This window comes from Lycium ferocissimum, chromosome 9, assembly GCF_029784015.1.
Source record: "Lycium ferocissimum isolate CSIRO_LF1 chromosome 9, AGI_CSIRO_Lferr_CH_V1, whole genome shotgun sequence".
Taxonomy (NCBI): domain Eukaryota; kingdom Viridiplantae; phylum Streptophyta; class Magnoliopsida; order Solanales; family Solanaceae; genus Lycium; species Lycium ferocissimum.
In genome coordinates, this window is record NC_081350.1 from 24,305,323 (window position 1) to 24,329,358 (window position 24,036).

Here is a 24,036-nt window from a genome sequence, read left to right on the forward strand (position 1 = left end):
CGTTTTTTTATTTTTTTTTCCAGAATATATATATATTTTTTATAAAAAAAATTTTTTTTTAAAAAAAATATTTTTATTTTTAAAAAAAATAATTTTTATATATATTTTTTAAATATTAATTTTTTTTTTTTTGCTCAATGGCTTAAAAAATTACCTCATATTTCTATGTATGAAAGTTGTATGAAATGTGTATGTGTGAGCAAAATTTTTAATATAATTTTCATATACAAAATTTTGAGCGAAAACTTTAAGCCTTGAATATTGTATGAAAATTGTTACAATGTTGTTGTAGTTGTATTAATTTTCGTAAAACCTAATATGAAATTTATATACAAACAATGTGAATGAAATTCTAAGTCTTGAGGAAGATATACACATTTCATACCATTCTCATGCATAAAATTTTAAGCATAATGTTTAAGCCTTGATCAAGATATACACATTTCATACGTTCTTCATACATAAAATTTGAGCGAACTTTTTAAGCCTTGAGCAAGATATACACATTTCATACACAAAAATTTGAGCGATTATTTTAAGTCTTGAATGTTGTATCAAAGTTATATACAATGTTGTTGTAGTTGTATTAATTTTACAAATCTAACATGAACTTTATACATGAAAATGTGAGCGAAATTTTAAGACATGAGCAAGATACAAATTTCATATTGTTTTCATACACACAATTTTGAGCGGATTTTTAAGCCTTGAACGAGATATACACATTTCATACATTTTTCATACACTAAATTTTGAGCAAACTTTTTAAGTCTTGAGCGAGATATACACATTTCATACAACTTTCATACATAAGTTTTTGAGCAAAAAAAAAAATATTAATTTTTTTAAAAAATAAAAATAAATTTAAAAAAATATTTTTTTTAAAAAAATAAAAAAATATTTTTTAAAAATGATTTTAAAAAAATAAAAAATAATTTAAATTTTTTTTTTTAAATATAAAGCATGTTTTGTATAGGATTTGTAATGTTATGTTTTGTAAATATAAAACTATCGTCACGTTTCGTAAATATTTCTCCTTAAGATGTATATATATGTCAAAGACCCCTAAAATAATTGTCCCATTCAGTAAATTACACTATTCACCAACTTATACCTCAATTAAGCGAAATAAAATTCCTATGACTAAACTATTCGCACACTTTAAGTAAATATATTCCGAAATTTTACCCATCACTTAAATTACCGTGCCACCCATCCCCGCAAGTCCAATTTTTTTTTTTTTTTTTAAGTATGAAAATGTATTTTAGCGAAAAAGAGACCAAAAGTGCTAAACAATCAAACGGGTCGTTACATCTATCTCCAAGTCGCAGTACGTTGAGGCTCTTCATCGACACTTTTGTTGTCACATAATATATTTCTTACAAAATATTATTACACGCTATTTGAGTATAGCTGTTATAGAGAAGTAATTTTACAAAAAGTGTACCGCTATAATGGATGTCATTGCTATTACAGGCAGAATGCTGTTATAGAGAAGTAAAATATAACATGAAAAATCGGTTAGAAAAAATCAGACCGTTATAGTGAAATAATGTTATAATGAATGACACTTATAAAGAGGTTTGACCGTATATTCAAAATTTCAAATTACGTTCTTGGAGTGTCCACTTTATTACTTTCTTTTTTCTTTTTAAATTCATCATTAATCACCAGTGGAGCTAATACATAAAATATTCTAATATTAGCTGTCATCTTCTCGATGCCCTTTTATCATTTCTTACTTCATCTTGCTTTGCTTTTTCGTAATCCGAGGCGTCTCGAAGTGAAGGAGAAAACATGTTACTCCTATATATTATAAGTCTACTTGCTTTCTTTAAGTAGTACTCTTTTCAGAAATGGCACCTTTTCTTTTAAACAATTGTTTTGATGTACCTATTAACGACTAGTGGAGTAATTATTCAATATATATATATATATATATATATATATATATATATATTCCATTAGCAGCTACATTAGTTTAAGGTTACTGTTATTTTCTAAATCCACATGTTAATTATTGTTCCTAATCTTATCCCTATATATTTGCTTAAAAGTTCAGGAATCTCATGTAAAAATTATCCCTATAACTTAGCTATTAATAGTTCAAATCTAAACCTGGATACTAACTAGGAGTAAGATGTTAGCTTAGCGAAAAACTGGATATGTTTTTTCACTAGAAACTTATATTTGAAAAGAAAAATAAAAATGAAAGCTTGAGCTGCCTGATATGATGGTTAGAAACTTCATAATTTTAGAAATTTCATAATTTTAACTTCTACTAATATTTAAAAAGCGCATTTTTTCAAGAACAATGCAAGTAGTGGCGGAACCAGAATTTAAATAAAGAGGGTTCAAAAATATAAAGAAGCTGACAAAAGAAGAAGCCAAGGGGGTTCAATGTCTACTATAGATACATAAAAAATAATTTTCACCTTATATATAAAGTGTAATTCGAACGCCCTTGGTTCTTACTAGCTCCGCCACTGAGTGCAAGTAGGAGCCTCCAACTTGTAAATTTTTTAACTCTGGCAATTAAATCTCTTGGTTTACTTTTTACTTTTCCGATTTAAATTCAGAGGCAAGTCTAGGATTTTAAGCTATATGATTTAAATTCTTAAGGCTCTTGCCATTGAATTCATTATATAATTAAAGTTATAGGTTCATTCTACTATTTGTTGAAATTTTTGTTGATTTTTACACATAAATTTATGTTTCACGTCAAAAATATTGAGTTCAGATAGAAGCCGGTATTAAAAGGCTACATCCAGCTTAAGTTGGAAGAAAATAGAGAGAGAGAGTAACATAATTGTAACACCAGTAAGTTAAGAGGCTCACCTACCACCACGCTCCAAAATATATTCGGAACGTGGTCGGTGGGAGATTAAGGATAGCAAGTGGAGGGAATTTTAATAGTATATCATTGAGTTTTTATTCTTACGAGATCTAATATTAGACGAATCAAATGGTACTTGTCTAAACAGAATGATAGTTTTGGTAATAACATTGGTGTAGATCTTTTGGCTATTTGCACGCCAATATTCTTCATCGATGAAGTCTAAAGAAAATAGTGTTAGTCAGGATGTCCATGTGGTTGCCCCCTTGTACATGGAGAGCTTCGTTGTACCTGTTAAGATTACTGGAAATGAAAGCATAGACGGATTTTTTTTTTTTTTTTTTTTTGAAAAAAAAGCATAGAGAGATAATTGAAGTATTCTTGGATTCTCATAATAGTAAGATTTCACTAAGAAAAATTAAAATATAAAGAAGTAAATACACAAAAATGCCGCCGACATTCATCTATATAGTGTCAAGATCTAATTGATCGTGTAGCTTTTCACAAATCCAATATACCCGATTAGTACCTCATAACAATACACCGCAATCCCTAATTCTTTTGCTCCTTGTGTAATAGTAATTGTAACTTTGCAGCAAACGAGTATCCATTAACATCTCTTGTATAAGGGTGGCTGGCTGCCTGCCAAATCGATTCTATAGATCGAAACAAGTCAACATTGGTACTTTTATAAAGCAACTTGAGGGTTATCCTAGAATATCAAATTAATTTTTCTAATAATACAATCACTCAACTTTGACCGAATATATCCTAGAGTATCAATTTTGTTTTTTTAAAAAAAAAAAACGGGTAAAGGTTAGCCATAACCCCACAACCGTGCATGTACATTTTTAATTAAAATCATAAACTATGTCAACTGCTACTTTATTACCCAAACCATCCATTACCCCACACGTTTTTAATACCCTAAAGAAAAAGTCTTAGTCATGAGGATCCGATATATAACTGTGGTTCCCCCTTCAGAAATCTTTCTTCGTTATCATTTTCAAGATTGCAGCTGTTTTTTTCACTCAAAAGAATGTGACTCACACTTTTAAGGAATTTCCGTTCTTCCTATTAGTTTTAGCACCTATAAAAGGATATTAACAAGTTCATGTTATTACTACAATCCTAGAGTAACTTCTAATTATACTGCAAGGAATTTGAGTTATCATATGATAGAAGCTACCTTTATCATATAAAGATGGAATATATATATATATATATATATATATATATATATATATATATATATATAGAGAGAGAGAGAGAGAGAGAGAGAGAGAGAGAGTAACATAATTGTAACACCAGTATGGTACTGATTTATTCATAAATAACAACAAGGAAATCCAGCATCAAGCTGATTTCAACATGAAAAGTAACATAGAAATGCAAATCGAGACCATTAAAAAAACACAATAAGGAAACTTGCAGAGACCATCATCGATCAACAAGCTTCAAGTGTAATCTCAGCAGATTCAATAGCTACTAATTAGCTCCCAAACCAGGACTTAACAACCCACAAGCTTGATCTCGGCACCTTGAATGGAGATGGTTTCGCCACCTGCCTTTGGAACCACAGTTACCGCAATAGTATCTTCATCTTCCAAGCCAATGTCCTCCAACAGTTCAGTGATTGCCAGCTGGAAAGGAACACCCTCGGGAGAGGAATCATGATTTGCGTGAACGTGTGGCAAGCTGGTGTAGCTCCCTGCAAACTCAACCTTGTCAAGCTCATTCGCATTCACAGTCTTGTCTGCGTTGAGGAACACATCAAACCTTATATATTCCCTATCATCATACTTAACACCATTGAATGTTAGCATCTCCTCTTGTTCATTTTTCTCCTTTTGAGTCCTTGACGAAGCCGGCCTATTGATGGAAAAGGAAATGGCTTTGTCAAGCTTAGCGACTGGGAATGCCTTGCTGGTTGGTGGAAGTGAACCTGTATTCACTTTCCCTGTTGTGGTCTTTCTTACTGGCTTAAAGTTACGCCACGGGGTGGGCATTGGTGCGTAATCGTATCCCATCTTTTTAGTGTCCAAACAGTCTCGGACTCTCACACGCCATGGGTTTTGGTTTTCGTCGTAGAAAAAGAACTCTGAATTCAACCAATCTTTGTCTGTGAGATCCCTTCTTTTTCCTCCTGTTTGTTTCCATTCATTCCACATCCGATCCACATTGCCATGGTGGCAATAGAAAACCGGGTCCAAACCAGCTGAGTAGAAATTACCCATATTCTCACCGTTTGATTTGACGCCATTACCCAAATCTGAACCTCGCACTGTACCAGTCCAAATGTGGACAGGAGTATGAGGGATATTTTCAATTGTTCCCGGACCTGGGTTGGGATCAGTTCCCTTAACGTAACGCGCACCGAAGAAGAGCATCGGGCATGGAGAATTAGTTATCATTTGACGATACATATGAGTTAAGTTATTCGTCATCGTCTGGAGTTGAGTGGTTTTGGTTTCCTCGCCGAAAGAACCAAGATCGATTATGGTTCCGTTACGGACGTGTGGGTTACGCCTTTCGTCGTAAAGGGAAGAGCCTGGAACATCGAACATGGGAGGCAAACGCATGCCCTTTGGATGGTCCCAGTTCCAATATGGCAAACCAAATGTTGGATCATCGATAAGGGATCCCAAGATTCTCTCATAGAAGTACAAGTACCATCTATGGAATGGGAAGAAAAGCCATGATTCATGAACTTGTAACTTTTTGCCATCAATCATGTAAGCACCGTTACAATAAGCACAATGGATATTGGCTTGTTGCTTGAACCCACGAGGGTCATTAGGGTTTGTGTCAAGTTCCCTCATTCGGCTAGTGGCCAATTGGTACTTGGCAATGTACTCCTCATCGGCAGCATGAGCAGGCGGACGGATACGGAGCTTGGTCATTGAAGGGAACTTGTAATATGGAACTTTGTCCAAATCATCTGGCTTAGGAGGGCAACAAAGATAGGGTACTTCTGGACCACCAGGATTTATCTCGGCTTTACTACAAGATTTGAGATCAGGGGCTGGTACAGGAGCAGCTGATGCCAATGGCACTGCATTAGCAACACCATAGAGACCTCCTAAACCAAGAAGCACATTTCTCCTATCAACTGAATTTGTTTCAACGTTTTGGTTTTGGTCATTGTTTGAGACCTTGCATGACACTTTGAAGGTTTGGTTACGTTTCCCATGCAGGAAAAGCTGAGAGGGCTTAGGAGTGGAAGCTAAAGAAGATGACTTTGTGGATGAAGTAAAGGGAGTGTTGAGGGTAGTACTATTGCACACACTTGCCATAGCTAAGTTTTGGCTGAAGATTCTTAGTGTTCCACCTTGCCTTATATAGTATGTTAGCACCCAATAAAATATACCCACATGGAGCAAGTTGAGAGGCTCACCTACCTGCACTCCAAAATAAATTCGGGACGTGGAGCAAGTTGAGAGGCTCACCTACCTGTACTCCAAAATAAATTCGGCACGTGGTAGGTGGCAGATTAAGGATAATAAGTTGGGAGAAAATCTTAATGGTAAAAATTTATCCGAATCTAGTGTTTACACCTAGTTTAGTTAAATTAACCATAGTTGACTAACTAACATCTATTAGGAATTCTACTTTTAATAAACAGATAATTTAAAAAGAAACTAAAATCATAATACTGTAATGTCAGAAAGCTTAGGGTTACTGTCAACATTGTCCCTCTTTTAGTTCTTGTAATTTGAAAATATTTCTGTCATTCTTTCATTCGCCCATTAGAAATCAAAAGGCATAATTTCAAAATTACCGCGTGATTGAAAGTTCTGATTAAGAGCTTATAAGATGTGCTAGAAAGAATTATAAAACTAATGAGTATATCTAGTTCATTTTGAATAGAAAATCTTGCATGACGAAAATGTCAAGTACAATTTTGTGAAGATTTTTTGTATGTGTTAATCTTTTGATGTGTACTGAGGATATATAGAGATAAGTGTATTTTTTTGGTTAAGGTTAAAAATGTTTATTATGCTAATGATAATTACATCAGAAGGAAAAAATTTATATCGCAATGGCCTGTGAAGAGGAAAAAAGAAATGACTAGTGATGACCTTTGATTTTGAGATGTTGTTAGTGGCATTAAAAGGACAAGAAGATACCAGTGAGGCACAGATCGACTTAATTGACGTTACCGCTAAGAGGACAAGTGAGAATAGCAAAATATTAGGTACTTTTTACATTAAGATCATGTGCAAAACACATGATAGTTAACTATAGTTAAGTACTAAAAATTGAAGTTAAAATAAGTGACAAGTGTCATTTATTTATTGGTCTGGTGTAAAATCCTGGTGGGGTAAGTTTTTACCAATTTTAATTTTACATCATTGGGTTTTTATTCTTAGGAGACCTATAGTAGACGAATCAAATGTAGTACTTTTCTAAACAGAAAGAAAATTTTGATAATAATATTGGCGTAGATCTTATGGATACTTGCACACCAAATACTCTTTATCAATTAAATAAAGTATTAGTCAGGATATATGTCCATGTGGTTCCCCCTTTGGACATGGAGATCTAGAGCTTCGTTGTACATGTTGAAATTGTTGGAAATGAATGCATAGAAAGATAATTGAAGTGTTCGAGGATTTCGGTAGCAGAATTTTCACTACGGAAAATTAAAATATAAAGAAGTAAATATACGAAAATGATAATAAAATTTAACGTATATAGTGTCAAGATCCAATTGGTCATGAATATAATAAGGTGTTTCTTTTCACAAATCCCAACATCCCCGATCAAATACCTCTTAACATTACACCACTAAATCCCTAATTCTATTTGCTTGTGTAATAGTAGTTGTAATTTTTCAGCAAACGAGTATCCATTTAACACCTCTTGTATAAAGGTGGTACTGTGACTGATCAATCCTGTAGATCAAAATATTGATACTTTATTACAAGAACATTAGAGTTATCCTAGATATCTTTCTTCCTTATCATTTTCAAGATTGCAGTTAGTGTTTCCACTCAAAAGAATGTGACTCACCCTTTTAAGAAATTTCTGTTTTTCCTCTTAGTTTTAGCACACCTATAAAAGTAGGGGTATTAAATGGGTGGGCTGGATTGAAAGTGGAGAGGTTAAAACGGGCTGGACTAAAAATTGGATTGGATCATGACCCGCCCAAATTTTCTTTGGGCTTAAATGTACTGGGCTAAAAATCAGGTTGGGTCATGACCCGTCCAATTTGACCTGCTTCATTAAATATCATTAGCACAATGTTACAATTCATGACTAATGGCAATCAACCCATAAAATTAGCCCAGATTTGTGTCACGACCCGCCTAGAGGGCCGCGACGGGTACCCGGAGCTAGTTACCGAGCACCATACATCATACCGCTATTGTCTTAATCCTGTATTCATATAAGCTTCATAAACATGTACACATAACCACATGTGCAAGCACTCATGACAGCAAAAGAATAATGTACAGAATATACATCGAGGGCACATGACAACTGCTACCCACATACAAGTATCTACGAGCCTCTAACTGAAACTCTGAGGTCATGACGATGGGACAGGACCCCATCATATCCAAATATGTACACAAAAGAATATATCAAAGACGGCACCTCCGGTCTATGGAAGTGCTCTGGTACAAGCTGGTCCGACTCCTAGGAGGCTGGGTCGTCTCCCTGTCTACCTGTGGGCATGAGCACAACATCCAAAAGGAAAGGATGTCAGTACGAACAATGTACTGAGTATGTAAGGCATATATCATAAAGTAACAGAAGCACAAGAAGACAAAACAAAGATGAAAAGATAGCTGGTAACTGCTTGCCTCTTAAGGCGGAGCCATGCATGCATACGCGTAACATATCATATCATGTATTGCTACGGAACGTGCAGCCCGATCCATATATATTGCCGTGGAACGTACGACCCGATCCATTATCCATATAGCCCGCATCCGGGCATCCCGCATCTGGGATGATATCGTAATAGGCCAGCTGATCAGGTGGTTGTGCATATATAGCATATATATAATATACGTAGCATGCATGAGAACCCAACTAAAAGTACGCTCTCTCGGAGTGACTAAGGTCGTAAACCTCCGAGTGCATTATGACGTCATCATCATTAGATCGTGTCTGGTGCTCCATGACGTAATCTACGGCCATATGTAATATAGCTCAGACATAAGCTGAAGCCATATGCTTTATAGCCTGGGGCCATATGTAATATAGCTCACTTAGACATGAGCAGTGGCCATATGCTTTATAGCTCACTCAGTCACGTCAGGAACCGTTTAGAATGCTAAGCTTAAAAATCTTTCGGATTGGAGTCACTGTAAGATTCTTTATGAACTATAAGCTTTTGGCATTTCTGGGAGTAAAATGTCGAGAATAACATATACAAAATCAACATATAGGGGTCATGCCTTGAAAGAAGAAGGGGATAGCCTCACATACCTTTGTATCTCCTTAACGACGTCGACTAAAAGCTCTCCTTCCGATTTACAATCCTACATATAAGAGGGTTTGTACGAAGGTTAGATTGTTGAGGGCATACTTACGTTTAAACTAAAGCGGATAAAGCTAACGAAAATTGGGTAAAGACATTTCGTTTGTTTCGATAACCTTTCTTCATATAGCCAAACAGTTCCTAAACAACACAACAACATCCATAATATCATAATACGCAAATTCCCCTCAAGTTAAACATTATTCCATCTCTAAACTCATTTTCGGAATCCTCCATAACCATTACTAGAATACAACTTCATACTTATTTGTAATTCGAGTTCTTTAACTACTCAACACCTCTACTATCATTAAATAATTGTAATACTCACCTTGATTACGTAAAGATGATCTTTTGGATAGAAATACTCCACTTGAGAAGAACTTCACTTGACTACCAAGGAGATTTCCAACTTCTATCAACCTTTCGGAAGCATTTACACCCTTGATTCTACTAATCTTTGATGTTTAATCTTTGTTTCCCCTTCTTGAATATGTATTGATGTGTTAGGGAGAGGTTTCTAGAGGTTTTTGGAAGTTTGGAGAGATGAAAAATGAGAAAAAGGAGAGGAAACCGTGTATATATGAAAATAAAACTCGGACCCGACCCGAAATATACGGTCCACTATACGGACGGTATAATTTATACGGTCCGTACATTGGACCGTATGTTTCCTCCAGATTGCCACCCTTCACTGGAAGGGTTCTGTCACACCCTAACCTTATTAGGGTGTGATGGGCACCCGACCCTTACCTAGGGCCGAGCGAACCCTCAGACTCTTCTTTGCGTACAAAGTCCCTCCGGACTTTTAAATCAAATAAGATAAAATACATAGTAGATTTTTTTTCTTCGTAAATGCTTTTTCTCGTAGCTTCCAAACCGAACAAATCTATAACCATACAAAACTCAACACATAGCACGAACCGACATGCTTGGCCGACGAAGCCGCTTACAGACTGACAACCAACACCCACGACGCTGTCTGCAAAGTCTCTAACATCCATCCAGAAAGCATATCATACAAACTCTGACTCGGCAACACTCCAGGAGCAACCTGCGGGCATGAAACGCAGCCCCCGAAGAGCGGGGGTCGATTTTAATATGTGCGAGTATGTAAAGCCGTAAATGCGAACGAGAATCATAAGCCAATCTAGAAGTACGGGAATGCAGCTAACAAATCATAATCGGAACGGATATGTACGTAAGTATGTCGGACGAGCCTTATCATGATCGAGTCGAGGTGCGAAAACACGTACCTTATCCCGAATATCAAAATGCTTACTTTCGGATCATAAATAGTGCCAATCAAAGGCATGCACAGGGCACAGAAATATAGTCACCATAACACAACACATCACAACATACACACGGTATCCGGGGACATATACCACGCCGGGAAAACCGGACAGATCATAATACATACACGGTACCCGGGGACAAGTACCACGCCGGGAAACCGAACACATCATAAGCGGTACCCGGGAACCGGACATGTACCACGAGAACCCGGGAACCGACCTCATCATAATTCATATACCGTGAATCGGGGACGGACATGTACCACGCGTGCCCCGAACCGTTCACGGTAATCGAGGAGACGGACGTGTACCACAAGTATGCTCGGGCCGGCCGCAGATCTCGGAGACGGACATATACCACAAGTACTCGAGGAGGCCCGGCATATCATGCTCCACATACACGGTAACCGGGGACGGACATATACCACGACTCCGAACCGAACACATCATACAATCGAATATCCATGTGATTTATTGGACGGAATGCCTATACCAAAATGCTTATACCGTAACGTTTATGTCGAATCTTTATGCCGGTATACTTGTATCAAAATACTTATAACGAATACTTATATCAAAGTACTTATAGCATGATACTTTTAGTAAAGATACTTTTACCAAAATACTTACATTAAATTACTCATAACAGATTTCTTATATCGAACCGCATACCCACATCGAATATTCATGCCGAGCGCTTATGTCGAAGTGCACTGTCTCCAAATGTTCATCTCAAAATACTTTTGTCTCAATACTTACGTCGGAATATTTGTATCAGAACACTCATAACGAATTAGTTATCAGATTACATACTCATATTATAATATTCATATTAGGGCACTTATATCAGAGTTGGGAGCACTCATATCAAACCACTTGTATCGAACTAGTTGTATCAGAATAGCCAAATCGGAACACTTATATCGGAGGATACGTACGAATCACAACAACTCGAAACCATAACCGAAAGTTTCCCTTAATTATCATACGGAAATGAATCAGATAGGCCAACACAAATAGGTCTCGGGGATTTGGGCCCACCTCGGGTCAAGTCGAGGTAGTGCACACAAATTAGGTACATTAAACTTTATAAGGTCACTTATGAAGGTCTTAGTGTCATTCGGTTACATTTGGACAAATTATAGATGTTTAAGCAATTATTTCAACCAAACATGAAAAACTTAATTCAATTCTCTTTGAATGAAAAAGGGACAAATTCAAACTCGGATTTCAAGGAATAGAATCGTCCCCGAGGTTCGTATCCAAACCTATTAGGTCTAAGACATGCCAAAAGAAGGAAAGGTAAAGCCTTACATACCTTTGCCGCCTCTTATGCCACTCCAAATTCCGAGTTCCAAGTTCACCAAAATCTACTGATTTGGTCACATTTACCAAACCTTAATTAGAGCATTTGAAAGTTCATTCTTGAATTAACTTTTGCCTACCGAAATTTCGGCAGCATGTCCCCTGTAAACACAACATCCCCGAGATTTAACTCGGCTCCAACTAGCAACAACAACAAACCCGAGAATGAAACTCGGCCACAGTATCAACAACCATGCACTAACAACATCATTTATGCAAGTATAAAAGAACATTCCAACATTGCATCAACTTCATCATTAACCTACAACCAACTTTCATTTCATTTCTAACCATTAAACTTTCATTTTTTCATCATAGATTCCGCAACAACATCAACTAAAATATTAAGTGAAATCAACTCACTATAACTTGCCGCAACATCATCATTCTCGGCCACAACGCAACACACATTCATGGATTTTCATGCATTATTACCCATTTCTATACATTTCAACAACAACCAACTTACTACATATATTTAATTCATTCTTCCTACACAACACACACCCCTACGGCTACTACACAACACACGGCCAACAACACCACATGCATAGTTTCATATATTCCATCCATTCTTTCACCCTTCAACATGTACAAATCATCCATAACATCAACAACAATCAAAATACTAAACAAACAATTAAATCATTTTACTTACAAACCATCCATGCATACGGCCACACATCCATATCCCACACACACAAGATTTCCATACTTTTCATTCATTTCTACATACTATAACATAAACCAAATCTTCATAACCCATAAAAGAATGAAATCATACCTTTCTTCTTCAACTTCTTCACTTGAATAAAATTGTGAGTTTGCAAAGATGAATGATTTTCTTGCCTCAATAATCATACCATGTTAAAGAGGACCCTTGATTTAGTATGAATACAACAAGAAAATAATTTTTGGGACAAAATTTCAAAGGGTTCCTTTTCTCCTCCTATGGCCGAATGGCCTAGCTTTTCTTTTCTCCTTCTTTCTTTGTTCTTCTTTCTCAATTTTTCTTGAATCATCTTAAGGCAAATGAAGCATGTGATATATTTATAATTCCCCCATGATCATGTGAGGGGCACATGCCCCCTCTAGAAATTTCTTAGAAATAAAGATGACTTATTTGTCATCTTTTTCTTTTTCTCTTTTCTTTTTTTTTTGCATGGCACCTTTGGAACCTTCATGAACTCTATGTGAAATTCCCATTTTGCCCCTCGACTTTTCTCAATATTACCACTTCGCCCCTAGCCTTCCGCATTATTTTCATAACCCATTTTGCAATTCCTCTTTTTGCCCTTGACCTCTTTCAATATTTCCATACTAATAATGTTCATAATTAGTATTCGCCAACGACCTCTGCACAAAAATAATCTTAGGAAATGGTCTAACCCTTAACTTCTCGCAATTATCCCGACTTATCCAAACGCATAAAATACGGGATATAACAGGTTCTACGGCCAAATATACGGGCCGTATAAAATATACGGTCCGTACATTGGACCGTATAGTCCCCAATTTTTCCGACTTCGTTCTCGTTGCTTCGTTCGATCTCGAATCCTTATGGAACCTTCTTGGTACTCGTGCAACACCTCCTTAACGATCTAACGGACATCGTAACTCGTCCTTAAATCCTCTTTAAACATTCGTTAGCTCGACACCCATGAAATCCTTCCCAAACACAACTTATACTTCACTTTCATGACGAGCCTAGTTTCGCCAAGTCCGATAACCTAAGAATCTTATTGTATATACGTTAAGGTTTCCAATCACCCTCTTGTAGTCGTGAAGGTCTCGTGTCCGCCTGGACCAACGTTAGTCCATTCACGACACAACGTCACGAAATTACCGAGGTGTAACAATTTGTACTAGCTTTTCATTAAGGTGCAGCTCCTTGTAGAGTAAAATGATATAGACTTTATAGTTAAATATAAAATGGGACCAATCGCATAATTTTGTAACTCATTTAACAAATAATTTGGCATATGGAATGCATTCAATTTTCCTAACATGTGTCAGCCATATTGGCTATTGCATGTTCTTAAGTTTAACCAATATAATCGGTGCAAGGTGGATAGTTTATTAATCACGTCAAAATTATATAAGTTTGGGTTTTACATTTTCTTATCGGGAGGGTTAAATGGATATAAGACTTATTATCTTAAAATTAATTTTTAATATGACGGCATGCAAAATAGGTATTTTGTTTTTATTTTCTGAATCAAAAAGCAATAACTTTGATATGTTATTTCCATAAATTAGGTGATTAAAAAAAAAACAGTAAAGAAAATAGGACCTCTGGTAACAAAAACAAGAGAATGAAATGAAATACAAAGAAATTGTAAGATAACATACTAGATATTTCAAGCATATTAGGATAGTATATCATAACAAAAAATCAGTTCAAAACTTATTCGAATTGGTAAACAAACTTATTTCTCTTTCCAATTTCATATATATTCAGTGAAAATGTCAATGCAAGCTAAAGAGAACAATTGTCCAATCTTATCTTTGCGCATATGAAATTGCTTTAGAAAGCGGGTTGAATTGATCATAGAAACAGGGGGAAGCTCGAGGCTTTTTTTTTTTTTTAAGCCACCTTCCTGGTGGGGTCAGGCAGACCCTACCATATATATTTATCAAAGTCAAATGCACAAAGAATGAGTTAAGACATAGCCCATTATTAAATTATACCGAGCCCAATTATAAAATTAAGATGTTATTGAAAGCATTTAATATCTGAACTACATTTGACACCCCTACATAAAAGGATATTAGCAAGTCCACATTAGTAACTTTTTATCATACCACAAAGAATTTGAATTATCATAGTATTATAGTAGTAGCTACCTTTATCATATATAGTAGTAGCTACCTTTGTCATATATATATAGAGAGAGAGAGTGAGAGAGTAACATAACTGTACGCATGATACTGATTTATTCGTGAATAACGACTGCAAGGAAATCAAGCGTCCAGCTGATTTCAACATGAAAAGTAACATGGAAAAGCAAATGGAGACCAACAAAATAAACACAATAAGGAAACTTGAACAGACAATCATCGATCAGCAAGCTTCAAGTGTAACGTCAGCAGATTCAATAGACTAATTCGCCCCCAAACCAGGACTTAACAAGCCTCAAGCTTGATCTCCGCACTGTCAATGGAGATATCACCTTTCTTTGGAACCAGAGTCACCGCAATAGTATCTTCATCTTCTAGACCAATGTCCTCCAACAGTTCAGTGATGGCCAGCTGGAAAGTAACACTCGCAGCATGAGACCCGTTGACTTTATGAACATGTGGCAAGCTAGTATAGCTCCCCGCAAACTCTGCCTTGTCAAGCTCGTCTGCATTCACGTTCTTGTCCACGTTGAGGAACACATCGAACCTTATATACTTTCTATCATCATATTGTATCTTGTTGAACGTTAGCATCTCCTCTTGTTCAGTTTTCTCCTGTTGAGTCCTTGACGAAGCCGGCCTATCGATGGAAAAGGAAATGGCTTTGTCCAGCTTCGCAAGTGGAAATACCTGGCTGGCTGGTGGAAGTGAACTTGTATTCACTTTCCCTGTTGTGGACTTTCTTATTGGCTTAAAGTTACGCCATGGGGTGGGCATTGGCGCGTAATCATACCCCATCTTTTTAGTGTCCAAACAGTCTCGGACTCTCACACGGAAAGGGTTGCGGTTTTCGTCGTAGAAAAAGAACTCTGAGTTCAACCAATCTTTCTGTGTCAGGTCCCTTCTTTTGCCTCCTATTTGTTTCCACTCGTTCCACATCCGGTCCACATTGGCGTGGTGACAATAGAAAACCGGGTCCAAACCAGCTGAATAGAAATTACCCATGTTCTCACCGTGTTTCTGTCTAGGATTATCACCGGTCCAGATGTGGACAGGAGTATGAGGAATGTTTTCAATAGTTCCCATTCCTGGACTGGGGTCGGATCCCAGAGGGTAAGGCGCACCAAAAAACAGCAAGGGACATGGAGCATTAGTTATCATTTGACGGTACATTAGAGTTAAGTTGTTTGTCATCATCTGGAGTTGAGTTGTTTCGACCTCCTCACCAAAATGACCAAGATCGATTACGGTTCCGTTGCGGTGATTTTGGTTACGTTTCTCGTCGTAAATGGAAGAACCTTCACGATCGAACATGGGAGGCAAACGCATGCCCTTTGGATGGTCCCAGTTCCAATATGGCAAACCAAAAGTTGGGTCATTGATTAAAGAGCCCAAAATTCTCTCATAGAAGTACAAGTACCATCGATGAAATGGGAAGAAAAGCCAAGAGAAGTGCACTTGCAACTCTTTGCCACCAACTCTGTAAGCACCGTTACAATAAGCACAATGGATATTGGCTTGTTGCTTGAACCCAAGTGGATCTGTTGGATTTATGTCAAGTTCCCTCATCCGTTTAGTGGCCAAATTGTACTTGGCAATATACTCTTCATCAGCAGCATGAGCAGGCGGACGGATGCGGAGCTTGGTCATAGAAGGGAACTTGTAATATGGAACTTTGTCCAAATCATCTGGCTTTGGAGGGCAACAACTGTATTCCACATCGTCTGTTTCATCTATATGGGCTATACTACAAGAAGTTAGATCAGGGGTTGGTATAGGATTAGCAGTGGCTAATGGTACAGCATTGGCAACACCATAGAGACCTCCTAAACCAAGAAGCACATTTCTCCTATCAACTGAATTTGTTTCACCGTTTTGGTCATTGTTGGATACCTTGCATGAGATTTTGAAGGTTTGGTTACGTTTCCCATGCAAGAGAAGTTGAGAGGGCTTTGAAGTAGAAGCTAAAGAAGACGTTGTGGATGATGTAAAGGGAGTGTTGAGGGTTTTACTATTGCATACACTTGCCATGGCTAATTAGTTTTGGTTGATGTATAATTCTTAATGTTCCATCTTGCCTTAAGTAATACTGAGGCTCACCTACCATTCGGGATGCGGTAGGCGGAAGATTAAGTCTAATAAGTGAGGGGAATTTTTTAATTGTATATCATTTTTTAATTGTATTCTGAGTTTTTAATCTTGAATCCAATAAGTATAGTACTTTCTTAAACAGAAAGATAATTTAATAATAATATTGGCGAAGATCTTTTTGACACTTAATTGAACACCAATATTAGTCAGGATTTACATGTGGTCCACCCTTTGGACATGGATAGCTTTGTTGTACCTGTTACACCTTGTGGATTTTCGCGTAGTTGTAAGCAAACTAACGTGAGTTCGGAGAGGCCATGTGTTGACACCCAATTTTTTCCCTCGTTTAGCCCAATTCATTTTCTTGAGCTTCTAAATTACTAATAAACTAAATATCTTATTTTTCGTCCATACTTTATTACTATTGATACTATTATATTATTATTATTATTATTATTATTATTATTAAGTGTTGTTATTTTATTAATATCTCATACATTACGTATTAAGCATAAGATATAACCTAGATAATATTCTTACTCCATTATTACCTTACTTATATTTTATTAAACTACACCTTAGTAATGATAATGGCTAAATTATTATTATCACATATATATGGTATTTTGTTAATACAAAGAAGCCCAAAGAATGAATTAGAATAAGGAAAGATACCATTAATTCAACCCAATCAGCCTACAAAACTTTTTTTTTTTCAGACCAGCCCAATTGCCCAACTAATACCCAAATGAGCCCATTGCTCTGTAAAACCTAATATTTCTCAATCCTAAGTCTAAGCAAACAGCCGCACCTTCTTTTCTCCTCACTCCATTTTCGGTGTAGACCAAAACCACACTAGTCATTGACAGACCTTGTCACTACCGTTTTCATGCAATTTCCCTACGCCCATCTCAGCTTATCACAAGACTCATATGAAGCCAAATAGGTAGTAGCAGGTCAGTACTAGAGAAGATCTCACCATTTTAGGTAAGATCTGAACCAAAGCATGTGAAGAAAACCTCAACGTTAGATTGAGAACGGGCTGGACTCAATTTTGAATTTTTGATTTCAAGTTCCCGCTCATGAATCTGAAAACCTAGCTCTACATCGCCTATAAATACTCGCTAAGTCTTAGCCTAAAGGGGAGGTTTTTTGGACACTCAAGAACACTTTCTTACAAGCTTGAACGACCAAAAAAAAAACCAATATGCACGACTGAAATTACTTAGCTGTTGTCATCCTTTCGAAGCTCTGGTATTTCTCTTTACTTCTTTGCGGACTCATTTGGTTTGAGGTTTGAATCTATTCATAACGAGAGAGTAGATTCGACGCCGACGGCCCCCGTTCACTGCACCCACAAGAGGTAAAATCCGATACCATTCTGATTTATTTTTAAAGTTCTGTTCGTCTAGAAAAACCATGTTTTTAATGTCTCGTTGTTACCATTTGTGATTTAAATCCGTATTACAGTTACCGTGTTTTTAGTTTCTGAAAAGTTATTGTTTGACTGAAATAGAATCCGTGTTCTTATTAAAGTTTAACTATCAATATTCGTACTAGAATTCATATTTCAGGTATTTCTTTAACCATAGGAAGATTTGTTGCAAATTATGACAGTTTAATGTGGTCTGGAAATCCGTCTTTATGTATTACTTGAGCCGTTAAACTTTTTACCATTTGAAATAGAGTGTTTATGTTATTTAGCTCCATGAATTGAATAATGTATCCAAGCATCTTGTATGTGTGAGTTTTCTATCAATCTTTAAAAATCACGATTTAAAGTTTAGTATTTGTTCTATTAGATTATACTCTAGGATACTTTGTTTGGTTTTAGTATGGGCAAGGGTGCAAATCACATGCTTGAACACGGCTTTAGATATCATGAATATAGTTTTCCATTTCTTATTCTTTACCAGATTTTAGACGTGATTTCTACCTAAAAATGCTATTTGTTTCTTTGTCCAAAACATTAAGTTAGACTTTCTTTCCAAGTTTAAAGCTTATATTTGAAGTTCTAGCTGTGGTTTCCTTAATGTAAGCAAGTATCAAAATAGTGAATCTGTCTGTCTTGTCTTCTGCATAGTACTAAAAATATATGTTTCATTTTAGTTCCTTTCAGTCACTTTTAAAAGGGTGTCTTCTGGATCTTATAATTTGATAAAACTAAATTCCAAACATATTTAAACATAACGAGAGTCCAAACTATTTTAAAATAACGTATATGATGTTTGGTATATAAACCATGCTTATAATATCTCAATTGTAACTGAATGTTAACGTATTTTCATGGATTGTCTCACTCCTTTCATGGTTGTTTATTATTTCCCTTTAGACATTGTTGAAGAATGGTTAATCTCCTATACTAATTCCTCTGTTACTTTTCTTTGTTTACATGAAAACCGGAGCCGAAGAGTTTCACTTTGAAACTCAACGATGCCTCGCAAAGGAGTCTGCATTACCTCTCCATTCCTCGCCATTTATTTCCCTCGCTTCCTCCTAAATGCATCCGAATCGAGAAACGAAGGAGGAGCGAGGCAAAATTCTGAATTTTAGTGCAAGCTGTCCGCTATATATTCTTTATATCCTAGCTAGTTGCATAAAAACCGTCGAAAACTCAGCGGAATGTGCCGTTGATTTCTTTGGTGTGATTTGAAACTTTTAATTATTCATTATCTGTTAGGACCCATGACTAATATAGGATTAATAGTAAGATTATTTTCAATCACTTAAATGTTTCTCTGACTCAGTAAGCTACTTCATTACCTATTTTATGACGCCAAACTTTTAAAAGATTTTAAAATTTGTGCTTTAATCATCATTAGATGTCTTACTGATTTTAAGCTAATACACTTAAGATTTTTATCAACTTTAAGAATCAGCTTCTCAACGATACCTTACCAGCTAAAGTCACATTATTGATGTTGTACATTTATATTCCTTGCCCAGTTAGTACTATTTTCAAAAGTGAATGCCATACTTGATAAGTTTTACATTAAGCATTGCCTGTTGATGTCAACGTTCTGTTTTTAAAAAGAGATAATCCAAATAGGTCTTAGATTTTTTTTAGGAAGGAAAAGACTTTGTTTACAAAGCTACTTTCCAAAAATATTAGCTGACTTGTATAGTGACTTACTTATCCTATTTGATCCCCTAATATTTATCAAATTGTTAAAATAAATTGGTTCCTAGCTATGAATGATCCTGCTCACTTTTTTAAAAGTTTAACTTATAGCTAAAGTCATTTTCCACAATTACCAATTAGTATCCTTACAAATTTCATCCGTATCGTTATTAATGCTCACATATAATGCGAGCTATTTTCTTAAATATATAATATAAAATGCTATACTTATATTTGGAGACTATTTTTAAAATAACTTAAGTCCGGTCGGTTAACCATTTTTAATGGATCTTAAAGGATGCTTAATATCTTCCCTTTAGATTAATTGAACCCTTACCTAGAATCTTTTTGGTTTCGTGGACTTTAAAATGAAGTTAGCTTTAAACAATAACTTTAGCAAATTTTAGGTATCCTAATTTACCATAAACAATTAGGTGGCGACTCCTGAATTTTAATTAACCTCGGAATTCTTTGGAATGTTTTAAACCATTTTGACTTTGGTTAAAATGGGGTATAACACCATGATACCCCTATAAGGTCAAGGAAGACTTTTAATAAGTGTTAGACAAGTATTTAAAGGTTTCGGGATCAAGCGAATCGAAGAAATTAGGTTCGTTGAAAATTTGAAAAAACTTGGCAAAATTTTTTACGGAAATTTTGGTCCAAATTGTCAGGGGAATATCTCCTAGAATATGAGGAGTTACGGAATCCATAACCTATGTAAATTGAAGTTCAGCGAGTCTTTTTTCCAATGCAACTGACAGATCGCATTTCTGTGAAGTACGGAGGAAAATACGGCCTGTACAATAAAGTACGTCCCGTAATTTTTGGGCGTATTTTGCCAAAAATTTCCAGAACTTAAATTTTTGCCCCCCAAAGTACGTGACACTGTTCATCACATACTTTGAAGTACGCGATGAACAGTAACACGTACTATTCCCGAGATTTCCAGAAATTGAGGCGGTGGAATTTTTTTTTTCCCAACTTTTAAATACCCATTTCCACGACTTGGGCCTCATTTTTCACCCAAAATCAAACCCTAATTTCTCTCTAAGCTCCCCTTAACACCCATAAACACACCAAATCATTTCAAATCAAATCAAGAGAAGATCAACCTTGAAAACCTAGTTTAATTTATGGAAGTTGGGTGTTCTTGCTTTCACTTGGAGTTGTGGGGATTAAGTATTGAAGCAAGTTGTGTGAGTTGAAATTTTTCAAATACAAGGTATGTTCTTCATCTCATCTCTTGTGTTAAGTGGATGTGAAGGTTTAGCAAGTCTAAAAAGTGGAAAGAGTTATGGGAAAAAGTTCAAATATGAATATTGATGATATTTTGAGTGTAAATTAACTTGAGCTATAATTGTTAGCATAGTATGAGTATAATCTTGTTATGAGGGGTAGTAACGATGTTGAGAAAGTGTTGTATACAAGAGTACAAGGGGTTGTATTGAATTTGTTGTTATGGATTGTTTATGGAAAGAAGTTTTGGGATGGAATTGAGTATAATTTGAATATAATCTTTTGATTATGGAATTGTTGATATTGTGATCTTTGGAGTTGTTTATCGTATGGAGGAAGTCGTTGGAACAAAGGAAATGCTGCCCAATTTTTGTTAGCTCATTTATTAATTTAGTTTGACCATATGAGCGTTTCAATGACTTACTTTTAGCGCGAATCATCTTGAATGTAGAATCGTGAGCTTGGAGGGGAAGCGGTTAGTCGATAAAGTTAAAGAGACGCAAAGGTATGTAAGGCTAGTCCCCCTTTCTTTCAAAAGGCATGACTCGTTTATTACTATCTCTATTTATGATTTCCATGACTTTCCTTCATTCCAAATGTTACAAGTCTATGATTATTAAGAGTCTTCTTATGAGCCAGAGATGGGATATGTTCTATGATAATGATGATGATTCCATAGTTGTTAAACTACATACGACACTCATAATGCTCCTAAGTCCAGAAACACTAGAGGTTCACAATTTCCATGAATCTTGCGATATAATCGATAATGATCCTTATGTTGGTAATTCTTACGTTATGACTCCACACATGATTTTCATATTGCCCTTACTCCTAAAATGTTAGATTTTCCATGACTCTTAAGGCCCTCATGATGAAGTTGATGAGTGTTCTTCATGACAATGATTACGATGATAATTCCCCTAGAGATACCCGAGCCTAAAGTTTTAAATGTCCTCGTGAGATGGCGAGCTTACTATATAAGTTTTGGCTATATTCATGATAGTTGGCCCGTCTTATACTATTGTTTCTTCAAAAGTGAGACTTGATAGTGATGATGATCATGATAGTGATAATGAAGTGAGATAGAATAACGATGATGAACATGATGATGATTTCAATTCTAGAAAGGCCCAAGGTTTAAGGTTCTTAACGTTCTCATGATATCATTGAGCTTGCCGCAAGATAGTATTAATTGTGATTGATTTCATCTTATGTGATTGTTCCTTCAAGGTGATATAGAGGCGTAATCCCCGTATTGCGAATTCATCTAAAATGTCTAAAATATCCTACTCCTAAGAAAAGCTAGACTTTATGACTTCCAAGACTCTTAAGATAATGGTGATAAAATACTTCCGTAGTGATGGAAATGATGATGATGAGATATACCGAGCCTTGTTATGGCCGGGTACGGATGACTTGTATACGGATACTGTCAAGCCAATATGGCCGAATACGGATACTGTCGAGCCAATATGGCCGAATACGGATCTTTGTTGAGCCACCATGTGGCCGAATATACGGATAATGTCTAATGTGTAAGAGTGGATACGGTATCGTTACATGTAGATGCATGTGCATTCCACGATTCTTGAGGAAGGTAAAGTAAGTATGACGAACACCTCAAAAGGTATCCTTGGGCTTTTATTTTTCACGTTTTATTTATGTCATGCCTTTTCTAAGATATACTCACCTTCACGTTTATTCACGTTTTATTTATGTTACTACTATGCCTTACATACTCGGTACATATTTCGTGCGACGTCGTTTTCTTTGGACGTGTTCATGCCCACGAGGTAGACGGGGAGGTGCTCAGTTCGTAGGAGCTATCAGCAAACTTTGAGAGCACTCCATTGTTCCGGAGGTGCCATTGATTATTATTTTGTGTATATATATCTTGGGCACGACGGGGTCCTGTCCCGTCCATATGTCTAGTACTCTAGTAGAGGCTCGTAGATACGTATGTGTGGGTAGTATGGTCTCACGATTTCCCATTTGTATATATGTATGTATTATTTTGATAGCCAAAGGGCTTATGTATATAAAGGTAATTATGTTTCAAGTGAAAAATGGTTTCCCTATGAATAGAAGCATGAGATTAATGAATGAACACAGGATGAGTAAGATGAATAGTAGAATGAGCGGTGCTCGGTGGTTAGCCCCGGGTATCCGTCATGGCCCCTAGTCGGGCCGTGACAGTACCAACTAAGATTTTTGGAAATCCATGGAAAGATGAACAAAAAAAAAAAAAAAAACCACACACACTCACACAATGAAAAAATAGATTGGCAGGAAATTATGTTTTCTTGGTCCATGAATTCTTCATTTCTTTCCTTAGCTTAGCGAGATGGAGCCGAACAAACTCTCAACATGTAAACATATCTTGTTGAATCAATCTTTTTCGCCATATGCATCAAGTATAACGGACGGGATCGGATCCTCCATGCTGATGGCGGACAAATATATAATGTTCAGCATTATTTAAAGTGTTCGTCTATGGATCAAAATAACATTGATGCTTTTTCAAATGACCTTTAGGATTAATCAATTACTCAAAAAATCATCAAATTTATAGTCTAATTGAGGGAAAAAGTCATCAAATAAATTGTCAAACAGAAAAATCACTTGATGTTCTGTGAATATCCTAAAATATGATCAATTTGGGAAAAAACTGGTGGTGGACTGGAACTCATCCAAACACATTCTAGATTCTTGTTTTAAATTAGAAAATCATTTTAAACTAAAACAA

General features: G+C 36.0%; 2 protein-coding genes across 2 annotated transcripts; both read right to left on the reverse strand.

Moving 5' to 3' along the window:
• Positions 1-4,132: 4,132 nt before the first annotated feature.
• On the reverse strand, positions 4,133-6,161 carry LOC132029973 (polyphenol oxidase B, chloroplastic-like). The gene has a single exon (XM_059419405.1). The coding sequence runs from the start codon at positions 6,130-6,132 to the stop codon at positions 4,348-4,350; it is 1,785 nt and encodes a 594-aa protein (XP_059275388.1). The 5' UTR covers positions 6,133-6,161; the 3' UTR covers positions 4,133-4,347.
• Positions 6,162-14,919: 8,758 nt separating this feature from the next.
• On the reverse strand, positions 14,920-16,882 carry LOC132029974 (polyphenol oxidase E, chloroplastic-like). Its single transcript, XM_059419406.1, has one exon. The coding sequence runs from the start codon at positions 16,865-16,867 to the stop codon at positions 15,122-15,124; it is 1,746 nt and encodes a 581-aa protein (XP_059275389.1). The 5' UTR covers positions 16,868-16,882; the 3' UTR covers positions 14,920-15,121.
• Between the last annotated feature and the right edge of the window lie 7,154 nt (positions 16,883-24,036).

Coding starts and splice junctions, on each gene's coding strand:
- LOC132029973 (XM_059419405.1), bottom strand. CDS start 6,132: ATGGCAAGTGTGTGCAATAGTACTACCCTCAACACTCCCTTTACTTCA.
- LOC132029974 (XM_059419406.1), bottom strand. CDS start 16,867: ATGGCAAGTGTATGCAATAGTAAAACCCTCAACACTCCCTTTACATCA.